This window comes from Sorex araneus, chromosome 3 (genome assembly GCF_027595985.1).
Source record: "Sorex araneus isolate mSorAra2 chromosome 3, mSorAra2.pri, whole genome shotgun sequence".
NCBI classification, from domain to species: Eukaryota; Metazoa; Chordata; class Mammalia; order Eulipotyphla; family Soricidae; genus Sorex; species Sorex araneus.
Genome location: NC_073304.1, coordinates 95,998,489 through 96,015,508, shown reverse-complemented (window position 1 = coordinate 96,015,508; position 17,020 = coordinate 95,998,489). Strand labels below are relative to the sequence as shown.

At 45.4% G+C, this 17,020-nt stretch overlaps 1 protein-coding gene across 2 annotated transcripts in view; it reads right to left on the bottom strand.

The window, feature by feature from the left end:
• Window positions 1-16,427, bottom strand: part of SCG3 (secretogranin III) — a 44,128-nt gene extending 27,701 nt beyond the window's left edge. Inside the window, exons 1-7 of one of the 2 annotated variants that reach the window (XM_004611768.2) lie at window positions 16,040-16,427; window positions 15,321-15,373; window positions 14,790-14,835; window positions 14,469-14,684; window positions 5,811-5,953; window positions 4,650-4,799; window positions 375-552 (exon numbers count right to left, since the gene is read on the bottom strand). In XM_004611768.2, coding sequence (XP_004611825.1) covers window positions 375-552; window positions 4,650-4,799; window positions 5,811-5,953; window positions 14,469-14,684; window positions 14,790-14,835; window positions 15,321-15,373; window positions 16,040-16,130 — 877 coding nt within the window. In that variant the 5' untranslated portion in view covers window positions 16,131-16,427. Of the gene's footprint in view, window positions 1-374; window positions 576-4,649; window positions 4,800-5,810; window positions 5,954-14,468; window positions 14,685-14,789; window positions 14,836-15,320; window positions 15,374-16,039 lie in introns of both variants that reach the window. The other variant, XM_055130290.1, reaches the window with a different exon arrangement.
• Window positions 16,428-17,020: the final 593 nt, after the last annotated feature.

The window sequence follows — 17,020 nt, the reverse complement described above, 5'->3', positions numbered from 1 at the left end:
AATAAGTTGAGGCTGAACTGGGTCAAGTCAGGGACACTGACTCATCTCCACATCTGTTCAATATTCATCTCATCCCCTGAACACAGTGCATGCTCAGCAAGTATTTGTTGAACAAATAAATGAACCCTCTGTTAACAGAAAGATTAAACTATCCAGTAACTCCCTCCTTCCTGATTGCTGTTTAAAAAAAATATTTCCATGACTAGTGTACATAAACTTAAAAAGAAATCAATGTGCACTCTTCCCGGAGGCCAGCAGAGATGTCACCCAGGACTGCATTTGAACACTGAAAACAGGAAGAACAAGACCCCACCCACACATTTCCTGGAGTTGCCATTCTGTTCCACCTCATCTGAACAAAACATCAGGCTTACCTGAATCAATACTTTTGAGCAGCGTATAGAAGTTTGGGAAATACTGAAGTTCTTCAAAATGATCTTCACTGTAGGTTTTAGTTCTCCTTTGCAAGCCACTGGCCAAGGTTAAGGTGTTTGAGACGGTCTCATCGTTCTCCTTATTAGGAAAACCTTCTTGAATGGCTGCCACGGAAGGCTCCAGGGGGAGTGGGGGAATCAATAAAGATAAATAAACGAATAAGCCTTTTGCTAGAACTAATGGCCCTCCAGCTTGATTTATCCTTTTGACTTACGCCAAGTTCAAGAATGCCTCTTCCGGGGCTGGAGCGATAGCACAGTAGGTAGGGCGTTTGCCTTGCACTCGGTCAACATGGGTTTGATTCCCAGCATCTCATATGGTCCCCTGGGCACTGCCAGGAGTAATTCCTGAGTGCAGAGCCACGAGTAACGCCTGTGCATCACTGGGTGTGACTCAAAAAGGAAAAAAAAAAAAAGAATGCCTCTTCTGTGCTGGTCTCTGAGGGATCCAACCGTAATCTCACATGAGGGCACAGAGGCCCATGGAGGTGTTGCTGATACTTAAGAGATTGACGCTTACCCTAAAGACCCTGATCCTGCTCGGGGGAAGTGATTTCTAGGTTTCTTCTCTGACCAAGTTCCCCTTCAGTGGGTCTCTTAAGTGACATATAGAAATGTTTTTTCTGGGTTCGGTGAGATAGCATTGCAAGTAAGGCACTTGTCTTGTACACTGCTGACTCTGGTCCAATCCCTAGCACCACATAAGGTCCTCTGAGCATCATCAGGAGCAACCCCTGAACACTGCCAAGTGTGGGGCAAAAAGGAAAAAAAAACCAACCAAAACACCAAAAATAGGACTTTTTCTGAGGATGGGAGCTTGGAGTTCCCCAGAATATATCTAGAAGGATGGTGCCCTGGTAAGGGAAATTGGTCAGAATGTTCAATATCAACAGAGAAGCACAACACTTGGGGACATTTTCAGGGATTTATGGAAGAAGCCAGAGGACTTCCTCCCAGACTTGATGTGACCCCTTTGCTTGCCATCTTAGTTAATGAGGCACCATCTACTCAGTGGATTAGACTGAAACCTAAGCACTTTTCTGGCCTCTTCCACCTTCTTTTCCTCCATTCAGCCCACCAGTCGCCTGATCTTCAAAACTGATCCCATATATGTACATTTCTCTCTCTCTCTCTTTTCCCCATCCCACTCTCTCACAGCTGCCTGCATGTCTCACTTTCAAAGTGGGCCGCCAAGCACCTCCGGTCCATTCCCCACATGGTAACCTTGCTTAAACTCACCATGGAACTTCGCTGCTTGAAAATCCTTTGGCGTTTTCCCATGGCTTTTCAAGTAAGGATCAGGGTCCCTCTTTGGTTTGGTGGTCCTTCCTGCTTTGGCCTGGGTCCACCTTCCCCGAAACATCCCTGAAGGCCTGCTGTGCCAGCCACACCATGCGTGCCAACAGCCTGGTTCCCCCACATCCTTTCCTGCACGCTTCTCTCACGTTCACAAGTTGACTCCTATCCAGTCTTCAGTTCTGGGCTCAAGTCACTTGCCAGAAACATCTTTCCTAAGGCTAAATTTCTGGCAGAGACTCTTTTTATGAGATCTCACAGCACCAAGTTTCTCTCCTCCGAGCACTGAATGAGCTGTCATTCAGGCACATGGCTGCATGAAGATGGTCTGTTTCCTCTTACACCTTACACCTCTTTTGGCCATACCCATCTGTGCGCAGGGTTGACTCTTGGCTATATATATCAGGGATCACCCCCTGTGGGGCCCAAGGGATGATATCACCCCCAGGTCAGCCACATGCAAGGCAAATTCCTTACCCACTATACTATCTCAATACCCTCAGGTATTCCATCTTTTGAAATGTGCACTGGATCCCCAGTACTTACGATCCAACTGTTAAATCAGCAAATATTTAGGAGCCAGAGCTGTGGCTCAAGTGGTAGAGCACATGCCTTTCTCCCGCAGGACCATGGGGTTAACCCCTGATACTGCACGGATTCCCAGTCTCAAACATTGCCGGGGTAGCCCTGGTGGTCCTCAGAGAACCACTGGGCTTGCCTCCTATAGCTCCCTCCAACTAAACCAAAATATTTACTGAAGGGACCTTTCAGTGCACTGCTGCATTCAGCGCACAGGTCAGACACAGTTTGGAGATGGGCAGGCAAGAAGACCATAAGAGGGGCTGGAGTGATAGCACAGCGGGTAGGGTGTTTGCTTTGCACACGGCCAACCCGGGTTCGGTTCCCATATGGTCCCCCACCACCGCCAGGAGTAATTCCTGAGTGCAGAGTCAGGAGTAACCCCTGGGCACTGCTGGGTGTGACCTAAAAAGCAAAAAAAAAAAAAAAAAAAAAAAAATTTAAAAATTAAAAAAAAAAAAAGACCATAAGAGGAGGGAAGGAGCTCAGAAATAGTTAGGTTCAGTCCAGGGATAAGCTTGCGTGAAAGTCATGAGCACTTTGACAAAATCTAGGAAAAAAATTTTAGAGTGGAGATCTTCAAAAGCTATTTACCAAAAATATGGAAGTTGGAGGGGGTAGCAGAGCGGGAGAGAGTGCTTGATGGGCTGAGCTCAGCCTTTGTGTGCTGGAAGCCCAGAATCCTCCCCGAGCAATGTGGCTGTGACTCGGGGCCACCCTTGAGTATGGGGCTGGGAGTAGCTGCTAAACATTACTGTGGTATAGCCCCCAAACAAGATAAAACAAAAGAAGTAAGGGGCGGGGCTGGAAAAGCCCCTGGGCACCTCTGGATGTGGCCCAAATACTGTCCCAAAATAAATAAGTTTTTAATTAATTAAAAAAAATTTTTTTGGTGGGGCTGGCGCGATAGCACAGCGGGTAGGGCGTTTGCCTTGCATGCGGCCCACCGGGTTTGATTCCCAGCATCCCATATGGTCCTCTGAGCACTGCCAGGAGGAATTCCTGAGTGTGGAGCCAGGAGTAACCCTTGTGCATCGCCAAGCGTGACCCAAAAAGAAAAAAAAAAACAATAAAAAGAAGTAAGGGGAGCAAAAGAGTTTTCAGACTATTTAATCAGCATTAAAAAACAAACAAACAAACAAACAAACAAACAAACAGACCCAGATCCATTGGGGCCAGAGAGATAGTCCAGCAGGAAGGAGGCTTGCCTTGCACACAGAAAACCTGGGTTTGATTGCCAGCACCACCTATGGTCCCCTGAGGCCCTCTGGGAGTGACTCCTGAACTTAGAGCCAGGAGTAAGCCTTGACCACCATGAATGTAGTCCCCAAGCAAAACAAAACAGAAGTCCAAACCCAATTCTGTTTTCTAGCTTCCCCTAGCTTACCCCTGTAGCATATGCATCCTGGGTCCTTGTATTTGGGATTCATGTTGTAACAGATGGGGAGTCATAGAGATAGGGAGTCATGGTGATGGGGAGTCATGGTGATGGGGAGTCATGGGACGGGGAGTCATGGTGATGGGGAATCATGGTGACGGGGAGTCATAGTGATGGGGAGTCATGGTGACAGGGAGTCATGGTAGGGAAAAGCAAAGGAGACATGAGGAGCTTGAGTTTCTAGAGTATACTCAAGAATTCAAGGTGAGGAGAAAGGTTTTAATCACCTGTTTAATGCCAACCAAAAAGATAAAGAGACAAGGAGTCCAGCACAGGGAAGGCAGGCTGAACTGTCGGTCCATGCCAAGGACAGCCAATGAACTTCTGAACAAACAGAAAAGGGGGGAGCAGAGGGAAGGGCACAGGGTAGACCAGAGGCAGCATCAGCGAATAGATATTAGGGTGGAAGTTGCTCTGGGAATCTGGAAATTGGTTGGCACAAGGCACATCAAACCAAGTTTTTTTTTTTTTAGGAATTTGGGGGCAAATTCTATCTACACAACTTGGATAGCAGAACAACTATAAAATAATTGATTCCAGGGGCTGGAGTGATAGTACAGTAGGTAGGGCACTTGCCTTGCAAGCGGCCAACTCTAGGTTCGATCCCTGGTATCCCATATGGTTCCCCAAGCACTGCCAGAAGTAATTACTGAATGCAGAGCCAGGAGTAACCCCTGAGCATCACTGGGAGGGACCAAAAAATGTTTGATTCCAGTTCACTGGATTCATACAAATAGCTTTTATGTAAAATGAAACCTTTCAAGAAATAATACTTTACTGTGGCATATAGGATCTAACTTTTGTTCCATAATATGATATGCACCTTTGAATTATTTTCAAAGTATGTGTAGAGACACAGCCAGGCAGATACAACACAGGCAGATGCACTCACGTGTACTCACCACTTTGCCTGGGAGTTTTCCAGCCTGACTCTCAGTCCTGCTCGTAGGTGTATTGGGCTCCTCCTCATAGTTATTGGCTTCCTTAGAGATCAATTTCTGTAAAACTTCTGCTACTTCATCCTCCAGTGTCTGTGCCTGGCTTTCTGTAATCTAGTATAGTCAAAACATGTACGTTATTCCAACTTTTGTAATTTAAAAAAGTCGCAAACTCTGTAGCTGAAGATGTATATTTAGATGACAAGACACTCTTTATGGACCTAGTCTGTAGACAGACTCTGTGAACTCTCTCAGCCTGTATGTGGGATCCTCTGTGAGAGAGTAACTTTAGAGGTAATTGCTCAGCACTGTCGGAAGAAGTGTCTGCCTGTCCACTATGCAGAGGTCAGTCCTTCCTGAAACCCATGGGATTGATTCTGAAAAACTCCTTAGAACTTGTTTCTCAGCCCTCAACTATGGGAGGTCCAATAACCTTTGAAACTCTGCAAATTTATGTCCCAACTAAAGCCTGCCAGGGTTGTCTGAGGGTAGGGTCCTCACTTAGATTTCCCAAATATTGCATATTGGTTTTTGTTTGCCTTATTTTGTATTTTATTTGGGCTCCATACCTGGAGAAGTTCAGAGGCTATTCCTGGCTCTGTTCTCAGATATCATTCTTGGCAGTGCTCTGGAAACCATAAATGGTGCCAGGAACAGAATCCAGGTAAGCTGCACGCAAGGCAAGTGCCTTACTCCCTGTACCCTCTCTCTCTCCAACATTGCAAAAACTCCATCCAACATTGCAAATCTCTGCTCCTTCTGGCTGTACATATGGCTTTTACTTCTGCTGGCTAAGTCCTAGACATCCTTCAAGGCTTTCATCAAATACCTCCTCCTCCTCTGTAGCTAATTTCCCAGCTGGATAAAATTCAACCTCTGGCACAGTGAAACCACTTCTCTGGTTCTTACGCAATTTGCACTATAGACATGTATATACTTGTTTAGTTCCTCTGAGACAGAGTTCCTACTGGAAAGAATAGCGTCTAATCTGTCCTTGAAACCTACAGTGCCTTGTCCAAAGTAAGTTCACTGTAAACATTTGACACTTGAAACAAGTGTCTTAGTTTCTTAGCTTATTCCAAACTAGACCAAGAACTTTGGTTTCTTCTCATGCAAATAACTTACTAGGCCAAGATTCAGCAGTTTAGAAACAATCTTGTCAAATACGCCTCTGTCATTTTCCTCATAAATCCTGGTAGCAATTTTCTGGACAATGTCTTCAGCAGTTAAAGGAGTTCCATCTAGCTGATGAAGGCCGTCTGGATCATCTAAAGAGAGCGATCACAATTTCACCCCACGATGTGTGCAAGCCTATTTCATGGATCACATCATCATAATCTGTCTTTGCTCTAGTGTATTCAACTATGCTTGGAATATATTTACAGAGGTCCATGTAAACCTGTGGTTTTCAAATAATATTTGACTCTAAGTGAACAGCCTGATGATAAAAGAAAGATTCTGAAAGCATCTGATGTGACAAATAGAAAAGGCTTCTCCTTGGGCTGGAGAGATAAACAGGGGTCATAGTTCTTGCCTGGCAGGTAAAGTTCTTCCCTATACCATGTAGGGGTCACTCCTGAACACAGAGCCAGGAATAGCCCTGAACACTGCTCAGTGTGTCCCTGAAAGAAACAAACAAGAAAACCTAACCAACAAAATCCCCCCAAAAGGCCTCTCTATTTTTATTATCATTAATAATGCAAACAATATTATGCTAGCAATATTAAGCACCACAACCTGATGTGTGATCTCTGGCAAGCAACAATAACACGGCAGAGAGTGCTAGAACAAGCAGGTAGGGTGCTTGCCTAGCACATGGTTGACCTGGATTCAATCCCTAGCACCCCATATGGTCCCCTAAGCCCTGCCAGGGAGTGATCCTTAAGCACAGAGCCAGGAGTAAGCCTTAAGCACTGCTGGGTATGGCCCAAATATAAAAACAAATAACAAAATGTGACAACAGAATGACACAAAGCCACTTGAAATCTACGTCAATATTTGCAGAGGAGCTTGTATGTATCGTTAGCTTTTAGCAGCACTACTTTAGGCTAAAGGAGGGTCCATTCTAAGAGAAAAAGAACTTACATGGGGCTGGAGCGATAGCACAGCGGGTAGGGCATTTGCCTTGCATGCGGCCGACCCGGGTTCGATCCCCGGCATCCCATATGGTCCCCCAAGCACCGCCAGGAGTAATTCCTGAGTGCAAAGCCAGGAGTAACCCCTGAGCATTGCCAGGTGTGACCCAAAAAGCAAAAAAAAAAAAAAAAAAGAACTTACAGGGATTTGGTGGAAGGAAGCATTGCTCTATGTCCATGAAAAATTCCTAGGAGGGGCTGGAGTGATAGTACAAAAGGTAGGTCATTTGCCTTGCACGCAGCCAACCTGGGTTCAATTCCCAGCACCCCCGATAGTCTCCGAGCACCACCAAGAGTAATTCCTAAATGCAAAGCCAGGAATAACACCTGTGCATCTTCAGGTGTGACCCAAAAAGAAAAAAACAGTCCCAGGAATTGATTGGTGTTTTCCAGTCTCTAGGACACTGAGCAGCATATAACTATCTGCAAGTTTAAAAGTCACTAGCACTTGTCATCTTTTGGGTAGACTAGAAAAAAAATCATATTTCTAGCCCCAATAAGACCTCTTATTATCAACAAATCCTTGGGTAACAGTAAAGGAAGATATTCAATGCAATTATGAGACTCATGGAACTGGAGAGATAGTTCAGTGGGTAAGGCGTTTGACTGGTATGTACCTAATAGGTTCAATCTCTGGTACCAAATAGGGTCCCCTGAGACCTGTCAGGAGTGATCCCTGAGCTCAAAGCCACAAGTAAGCCCTGAGAACTGCCACATGTGGCCCAAAACAATTACATAATTATGAGGTGCAGGTTAATCATGAATCACGAATCACGAAATCCCACTGATCGTCAATTTCTCGAGCGGGCTCAGTAACCTCTCCATTCATCCTATCCCCGAGATTTTAGAAGCCTCTCTCCACTCGGCCTTCCCAAAGATGCCACATTGGAGGCTCTTTCAGGGTCAGGGAAATGAGATTCAACTTGTTACTGGCTTTAACATATGAATACATCATGGGAAGCTTGCAAGGCTGTCCCATGTGGGCAGGAAACTCTCAGTAGCTTGCTAGTTTCTCCCAGAGGGAGAAGTAGCTTATAAGATATCTCAGAGTTTTTGGGAGCTGGTTTTTAAGTCTCTGGATGTTGGCCCTTGATAGGATTACACACACCTGGGTTCCTCTGCCGGTACCTTCATGCGTGAGGCTTGTCCGAACGTATGGAGAGGGGCCTTGAGCATGGCTGTGGCTAGGTTCCGGTGGTCTTCCGCCACCGGGAGCTCTACTTGGGGCAGGGAGGGAAGCTGGAGCCTATCCCCTCCGAGGGGCCCTGGGGAAGACAGCCAGGCACACGGGCAAGAGGTTCAGGTTAAATAAGGTAAAAAGTACCTTTCAATCACTAAATAGCTGGGGCTGGAGAGAAAGCTCAGCAGGCTGAGCACAAACTTTGCATGCAGGGGATCTGACTTGATTCCCAGCAGCATGTGGTCCCCCGAGCATCAGGGACCTCCTCTGGGGCACAAAGTGACCCCGGAGCACTTCCAGTGTGTCCCCCCCCAAACCAAAAATAATAAACTTCTATAAAAACCATGAAATATTATGTGAACACAAATGTTACACTGCAACTATAAACTGTGGATCTGTCCCTGAAATAACGGAACTGCAATTTTCTTCTGAGAAAGTAGACTGCGTTGCTAGCCAAATTCTGCCTAAACAACTCTGATCTTATTCACTCAGAGAAAGAAGAGCCTGGCCTTTTTTCCCCTTCTGCTTTTGCTCTTTTCTGAGGATCTGGACAGGACTCTTCCATAGCCCACCTTGCAGACTCTGTGAAGAGGGCAATGTGTTGAGCCTGGTGCAGAGATCTCGTTGTACGGAAAGGGGCTGAGTTGGAGATTACACACGGAGCTTCTCTGGCTGTCTGTTGCTGCCAAGCTGCTGGCTAACCCAGATACAGTGAGCCCTTTGAACCCTGTGTACCAGCATGACTAATGAGCTGAGAAGCCCCTAAGCAAAACCTCCCCAAATCTCAGTTTTCCTTCTGGGGGACTGAGAATCTGGTTCATCATCCTTAAATTCAGCAGCCAAGCCTTATGATCATGTTGGTCTGGTTTTTCCATTTGTGGGTTGCAAGCCAAGACTCTTGGGAACATGTGGAGCAGAAACAGCCTAGGTCTAAGGAGAGGTGGAGAATTTATTTCCCTTGTCTCTTATCCCTCTGGATATGACAAAGGAAGAATACTGGCTGCCTGATGGAGCTGGAAAATAACTGAGATGACTGCTTTTCAGTTCAGTTACTTCACAACAGGGAGAACAGCCCTGAAAAAATATAGCCTTTCTCCTCAGCTGTACTCTGTGCGGTCTTCAGCCAGAACGTGGGTCTCCTCTAGTGCAGCTGTGCTCAGAGGGGTACTAGAGGAATACCAAGGTGCTGCTCCTTTCGGGTCACTGCTTTTCCCTAACCCCTTGGAAACGGAGTTATGCAGGATGAATTCTCTATTGCTCACGAAGGGATATTTCACCCTCCTAAGAAACCCTTCAGAGGGAAGCCGAACGGCTTCAACAAATACAACTATTTTTAGTTGCTGTTTGTTGGGCACACAGGGGTCACTCCTGGCAGGGCTCAGGGGACTGTATATGGTGCTGGGGATAAAACCCAGGTCAGCTGCATGCAAGGGAGCACCCTACCCACTGTACTATCACTCTGGCTCCTGTAGAACTTTTTTGTTTGTTTTACATTTTGGGGGTCACACCTGGTAATGCTCAGGGATTATTCCTGGCTCTGCAGTCAGGAATTACTCCTGGTGGTGCTGGTAGACCATACGGGATGCTGGGGATTGAACCCGGGCCAGCTGCATGCAAGGCAATTGCCCTACCCACTGTACTATCACTCCAGCCCAAGTAGAACTTTTTTTTTCTTTTTTGGGTCACACCCGACAATCCTCAGGGGCCTACTCCTGGCTCTTGCACTCAGGAATTACTCCTGGCGGTGCTCGGGAGACCATATGGGATGCCGAAGATCAAGCCCAGGTCAGCCGCGTGCAAGGCAAATGCCCTACCCACTGTGCTATCCCTCTAGCCTCCCAAGTAGAACATTTTAAAGGCAGCTTTCAACATTTTGGGTGGACATGAAAGTCACATACTAAGTCATCATCTGCACAGTATCACTGTAGCACTGTCGTCCCGTTGTCCATCGATTTGCTTGCGGGCACCAGTAACGTCTCCATTGTGAGACTTGTTGTTACTGTTTTTGTCATATCAAATAAGCCCCGGGTAGCTTGCCGGGCTCTCTGAGAGGGACAGAGGAATTGAACCCAGGTCGGCCGCGTGCAAGGCGTGCAAGGCCCTGCTTGGTGCTATCGCTCCAGTCCCATCGGCACAGTAATGTTTTGAATTCCAAGCATCCAATTTGGCATTTGATATTTACTTGTTCAATACATTTTACAGAGGCACTTCTGAGCAGTGTTTGGGGTCCGGGAGTCACTCCTGGTGATACTTAGCCATGCTCAGTGGGGCAGTACTGAACTGCTTGGGCCCAGGGGGGCTGGAGGCCACCACCAGGGTTATATATACCTGCTGGTATTTGAGTGGACCATTGCTCCAGCCCTTTCAGCTCTCCCCTTGATTTCTGTTTGGTAGATTTTTTTTTAAGAGTCTTAACAGGGACCAAACTGGAAATAGGGTTTGTTTAGTTATGGTCCCTAAATGCATAGAGCTAACTGTCCATTTCATCATCTGACATGCAGAATTGACAAATGAGTATTTGGGAGATGCATGTAGGAACCCCAAAGCATTACTTCACAAGAAAACAAACATAAAACCCTCCAAGTTTGGGGAAAACCTGAGTTGCATGTACTACAGAAAACATCGAAAACAATAACTGATCAGCTCGATAGCACAAGCCCATTTAGAGTTTTCTTACAGGTGTGACTGAGCTGAGAAAATACCTGCAGGTAAGCTCCCTCTCCTCCCGTTGCAAGGTAAGTCTGCACATTGCTGAGGCTTTAGTCACCTTTGTGGTCCCAAACCCTCTGGCTGCAGAATTTCTAGGAAATGAGTAACTTAACTCATAGATCATTGTCTCCAAGAATCTTCTCTATAATCCCAGATAAACTCATGATGAGTCCTGTGGTAAAACTGTGAGCCATCAGGACTAGCACCGGATAGCTCTGATCCCACTGGGATTATAATAAAAATGATGAACAATTTCAAAATAAGTTGGTAAACTTAGTGGCTATATCATAAGTATATATGTGCTACTGCCTGCAAGGACTACCAATATAACCCCCAAATTATTAATAAGGAGCGATAGCACAGTGGGTAGGGCATTTGCTTTGCACACAGCTGACCCAGGTTTGATTCCTTTGTCCCTCTTAGAGAGCCTGACAAGCTACCAAGAGTATCCCACCAGCATGTCAGAGCCTAGCAAGCTACTTGTGGCATATTTGATATGCCAAAAACAGTAACAGCAAGTCTCACAGTGGAGACTTTACTGGCGCCTGCTCGAGCAAACTGGTGAGCAACAAGATGATAATGATACAGTGATAAAAAAAAACCCACTGTTTTAAATTTTATTAAATGGTCAGTTCAAAGGAGTTGACTCTATTTTTGCATGCCATTATAAACAATGTCCAGTGTATTCTAGTTCAAATATTTTCTTTTTGGGGGTGGTTTCTTGTTTTTGTTTTTGTGCCACATCTGGTAATACCTCAGGAATTAATCCTGGTTCTGCACTCAGAAATCACTCCTGGAAGAAATTGGGGGACCATATGGGGTGCCAGGGATTGGACCTGAGTCAACTGTGTGCAAGGCAAGAGCCTTACCGTCTGTGCTATCACTCTGAGAATACAAGTATTTTTAGGTTAAAATGTATGTCAGGGCAGGAGGTTTGGCTCAGTGCTAGAGTAAGTGTCCTGCACGTGTGAAGCCCCAAGTTTGATCTCCATAACTGCCCCTCCCTAGAAACCCCAAACTCAAGAAACAGAAAGTAGAATTCAAGAGAAAAATAAGCAATTTCCCTAAATCATACACAACATAATATATGTCCCAATATAAACCATGACCCCTCTTCCAAACACGCACAGCATACTCTGATATTGCCTCCAGCTATGAGAACTTCTAAGAGGAAAATCTAATGAGTATTTGCTTTCTGGCAGTGATTATCTGCAGCATTTCTAGTGACCATGGAACAGTGTAAGGACATGTTAGAAAATTGGGACATGGGTCTTCAGAATGAGAAACGTGCTATCTCCTCCAGTACCTAGGGACAATAGTGCTGTTAGTGCCTTGTCTTCTTTCATTTGTTCTATTCTTCTATTTGTTCATTTATCAGTTTCTGCAGTGAGTTCATGAGCATCCAGACAGTAGTCTTTGCTCTCATAAAGTTCTCAATTTAGTTTCAGAGGGGAATAAAACCCTGCTACATAGTCAAGGCGAGGGAAGTAAAACTGCATTAGGTGACAGAAAGGAAAAAGGGACGTTTCTTTCTCTTACACCTCCCTCTGCTTTTTTGTTGTTGTTTGTTTGTTTGTTTGTTTAGAACTTAATCCTGGCTCTGCACTCCAAGATCATTCCTGGCAGAGCTTGGGGGACCCCCTATGGGGTGCTGGGGATCGGACCTGAGTCAGCCACATGCAAGGCAAGACCCTCACCTGCTGTATCATTGTTCCAACTCCAAGAAGGTTGCTTCTATCTGATCATGTGTGCTGAATGATATGAGATTATTTTATTTTCCAATTCCAGAGATTGAACCCAGGTCTCGTGCATGCAAGGCATATATTTTACTGCTGGAGTCACATCTTGGCTCTGGATGATCTCGAAATGTATCTGAGCTGGCCAGTCCATGGAGAACAGCAGAGGCTACGTTAAGGAATTTGGGTCTTTTTCCAAAAGAACTGGGAATCTATGTGTTTTGTGCAAAAAAGTGAATACTAAAAGTGTGTGTTGAAATGATCCCTCTGGGTGCTACTTGAAGAATGAGTTAGAAAGGGACAAAGCCCATGAGAAGACTTTGCTGTGGTCAAGTGAGACATGGTTTGATCTTGGAAAATGTTAGTGCTGATGGGAAAAGAGGAAAAAGTGAAGAGATGTGCAGAAACAGCACCACAGAGCCTGAGCAGCGCAACATCCTTGAGCCCTAGTGTTGAATCATCTGGACCAGCTGATGAATATCACTGGAAGGGCCCCGGGAAGCCTCTGAACATTCCTTGGGAGTCAACCCCTCCTTCTACCAAAGACATATAGAGGATGTGAAATGGTTAAGATTGGTGGATTACAGTTTAAGAGGTAAACAAATGGAGAGCGTTTAATTCTAAGATTTCTATTCTGAAAATTGGGTAAGTAGTAGTATTTTTTCCTAGAGAGAGTACTCTGTAGGGACTAGATTATAAGTCAAACAGCAATAATTCACTGGCTCCTGCATAAACTTGAGGTATTTCAGAGACTTACAAGGAGGTACTCAGGCAGAGATTCACAAAAGTTATTTGACTATCTCCGCCTTTTCAGAAAAAAATATTACTCAGAACCTTCTTAGACATCAATCTTAGAATATGCCCCCCAGTGCCTATTACTGCCTTCCCCATTGATTTTGCTTGAGCGGGCACTAGTAACATCTCCACTGTGAGACTTGTTGTTACTGTTTTTGGCATATCGAATACACCACGGGTAGCTTGCCAGGCTCTGCCGTGAGGGCAGGATACTCTCGGTAGCTTGCCGGGCTCTCCGAGAGGGACAGAGGAATCGAACCCGGTTAGCCCTGTGCCAGGCAAACACCCTACCCGCTGTGCTATCGATCCAGTCACCTTCCCCCATCATTCCAGGAAAACCCAGAGGGTGGTATCCCCTACTTTGGGAAACACTCTTAATGTAAGTGTGATACAGGTCTATAGTTCAAAGAAATTTGCATGAATAATAGATGAGACATTAGAATAAATGGTAACTGAGGCTATGAAAGGATAGAAAGAGAAGGCTGTAAAGGAAGTAATGAAGGCCAGAGACATAGTGCAAGGGTTAAGATGCTTGCCTTGAATGAGGCCAGCCTGGTTTAATCCCTGGTTTAATTACATATGAGCTCCTAAGTACTGCCAGGAGTGATCTCTGAGCATAGAGCAAGGAGTAAGCCCTGAGCACTGCTGGGTGTGACCCTAAGACCAAAAAAGGAGGTAATGGCTATTTCACCTTTTGGGGGTATTTTATTGATTTAATTATATGAGAATTATAACATTTGCTTGTATTAATAGACTATAATATATTATACATATTATAATATATAATCACTGTATCACTGTATCATTGTCATCCCATTGCTCATCAATTTGCTCGAGCAGGCACCAGTAACATCTCCATTGTGAGACTTGTTGTTACTGTTTTTGGATTATTGAATACACCATGGGTGCCAAAAACAGCAACAAGTCTCACAATGGAGATGTTACTGGTGCCCACTCGAGCAAATCGATGAACAGTGGGATGACAACAGTGCTACCATATAATTTAAAAAAATTCAGTGAAGAAATGTTTAAGGAGAAAATAAAATTTTGGCATCTGTGCAGCTAGGGCTTTACACATTATCAGTACATTTAGACTTGTATTTTAGACTGAATTAAAAATTGATAGTAGAACATATGTATTTTGAAGAAACAGAACTTTCTGCCAACCAATAACAGAAAACCCCAATTTTGAGAATATTCGTGACAAAAGTTCTTTGTCCTAAATTACCTTGAAATTTATGATCCACTCCACTCTTAGTAGAATCATAATCATCAATCAGTCTTCGGTTTTTGGTTGAGTCAACATCTTCCATGTTCAACTTATTATCATATGGGGAGCTTCTCATAAATTGTCTTTCCTTCTCATTATTTCCCTTTTCTGTTATTGCCTTTAGCAGGTTCAAGTTCTCAACAAAGGAAAAATTGCTTTCACCTGGTTTGCTTTCTGTAAGCAAAGCCCCCAAGCCCAATACATTTATTTTAGTTAAGATTCTCATAACCGGCATAACTTACATTAACATCAGTATAGGTTTTTTCTTTTTTTTTTTACCTGGGGAATATGTTTTTTTAATCTTGTCTGCCTCTGCTTCAGCAATCTGTGAAACAAACCAGAGATAGAGCTGGTTTTTAATGACTGCTCCGCTGCTTACCAAGTATGACAGCTAAATGATTTAAATCTCTGTGGATTTTAGTTTTCTTGTTTGTACAGTGTAGAAATTTTCTATCTCAAAGTAGTATCAAAAGGATTAAGTAAGATAAAAATAATGGCAGGTGCTCTACAAATATTAATCCCTCTTTATAATGTTGGTGAAAGACAAGTGTAGGGTAAATGAAACAACCTTACAAGAGTCAATGAAAAAAGTGTTGAACTTACTGGGTTATTGTAGTCAGCTCTATACAGTAGATGTAACTCTCTAATTTTAAGGACACAGAAATTGCCCAAACTATATTTTGTATCCTATAAAAAGGTTATTAGGTTCTGAAATTTGTGAATTCAAACCAGTTAAAATGTCACAGCACAACTGTACTGTCAATAACTAAAGTAAAATTAAATAGCATTTAGATTTTACTTTTAACTTACCTGTTCATTCAAAGGTCTTTCTGCACTCAGTTCTCTATTATGTAGAGGCTTGTCTGAAATACAAATATAAACTCAATTGTGCAATGGAAACAAAACACACCTCCTATTATATAAAAAAGGTTAAAGCAAAACTGCTAGAAAAACCGGTGTTGGATGGCTGAAACAAACATGTTTATTAATGAAGACGATCGAAATTATACAATCATAATCATGAACATTGTCAAGCTTATTATCCTTCTTTCCCGTGTTGATACAATTACACTTTTTTTTTTCCTGACCCGAGTTGATACAGCTATCCTGACTCTCCTAAGAAATAAAGCTTTACCTGCTGTTTTCAAGGAGACAGAGCCTGATTTGAATGGGCATTATTGGTACGGCCTTTCTTCGCATGCTAATAAGATACATGAGAAAGGTTGTAAGACAACTAAAACAAAATAAAACAAGTCAGGCATCCTCCTCTCTTCAAAGATCTTTCAAAACCACTCATGTTATTACGCCAGCTTTTAAATAGCTAGGAGGGGTAGGTGGGGGGGTGGGAGAGTGGGATGGAGGGGGCGGGGGAAGAGTCTGTCTATTGTCCCTGAACGATTTCGGTCCGGAGAACTTGATCAGAAAACGAGTCGAGGCGAGGATGCACAGGCTCACGGGATTATGTCAAACCTGCGTGTCTCCGCGGGGAAATGAGCTGGGACCGTGGGGGGAGAGCCGTGCCCACCTACCTTGGCTGCCTCCGGGCTTGGGGAACGCTTGAATGGGGCTGCTGTGCAGCACCAGCACCAGGATCCAAGTGCCCGTCCAAAGAAATCCCATTCTTGCCCGCTCTTGGCTCGGAGCAAGCCTGGCGCCGGGCTCCCGGAGCTGCAGCTTTTGTTATGAATGAAAAAGAGGGAGTCTGGGGCGGTGGGGGTGGCCGGGAGAGCGAGGCGGGAGGGTGCGGGGGGCGAGCGCGGCCGGGACCCCCGCGGCCAGGGGCGGGCGCGGGCGCGGGGCGCGGCGGGACGCCTTGGGGGGCGGCGGGCGCTGTCCAGCCCGCGGGTGCTGAAGTGGCCGCTCCGCTAGGGCGGAGGCTGCACGCTGCGCTCGGCGCTCGGGAGGAAGTGAGCGCGCAGACGCATGCTCCCTGCGAGCCGGGGGCGGGGGCGATGGCGTCAGCGGCTCCTACGCTACTCGGATCCCCCCACCCACCCACCCAAAGGGAACCGACGGCGGGCGGGGCGAGCGGGCGCGCGGCGTGATGTCCGTGCCGCAGTGCCGGCGGGCGCGGGCGCTCAGGGTCACCCGCGCGCTCAGCTGTGCCGACCTCCCCAGTGAACGGCACCCAGAGGACCCAACGCTTGCTCCGTCCGTGCGCAGGGCCTGGGGTGGCGGGCTGTCCTCTTGGATTGTTCCTCTCGGAATGACTTAACTGTCCTCCCTCCCTTCCTCCCCCGCCCCGACTGGAGTCTCTCCTTTGCATTCCACCTTCTGCACCCTAAAGGTATTTCGCTCTCAAATAAATAAATAAATAAAATGAAAGGAGTGACTAGCCTTTTGTGATAGCCCTAGGATTCCTCAGCTCTTTTATTTTGCGCCTCGGAGGATCTCTGGAATCTTTCGGATTAGGAAATTTTCTAAAACATCCTTCCAATCAACCACGGCAACACACTCGCTTTCTTTCAGGCTGGAACAAAACCGAAAAAGCATTGCCTATTCACCGAAGC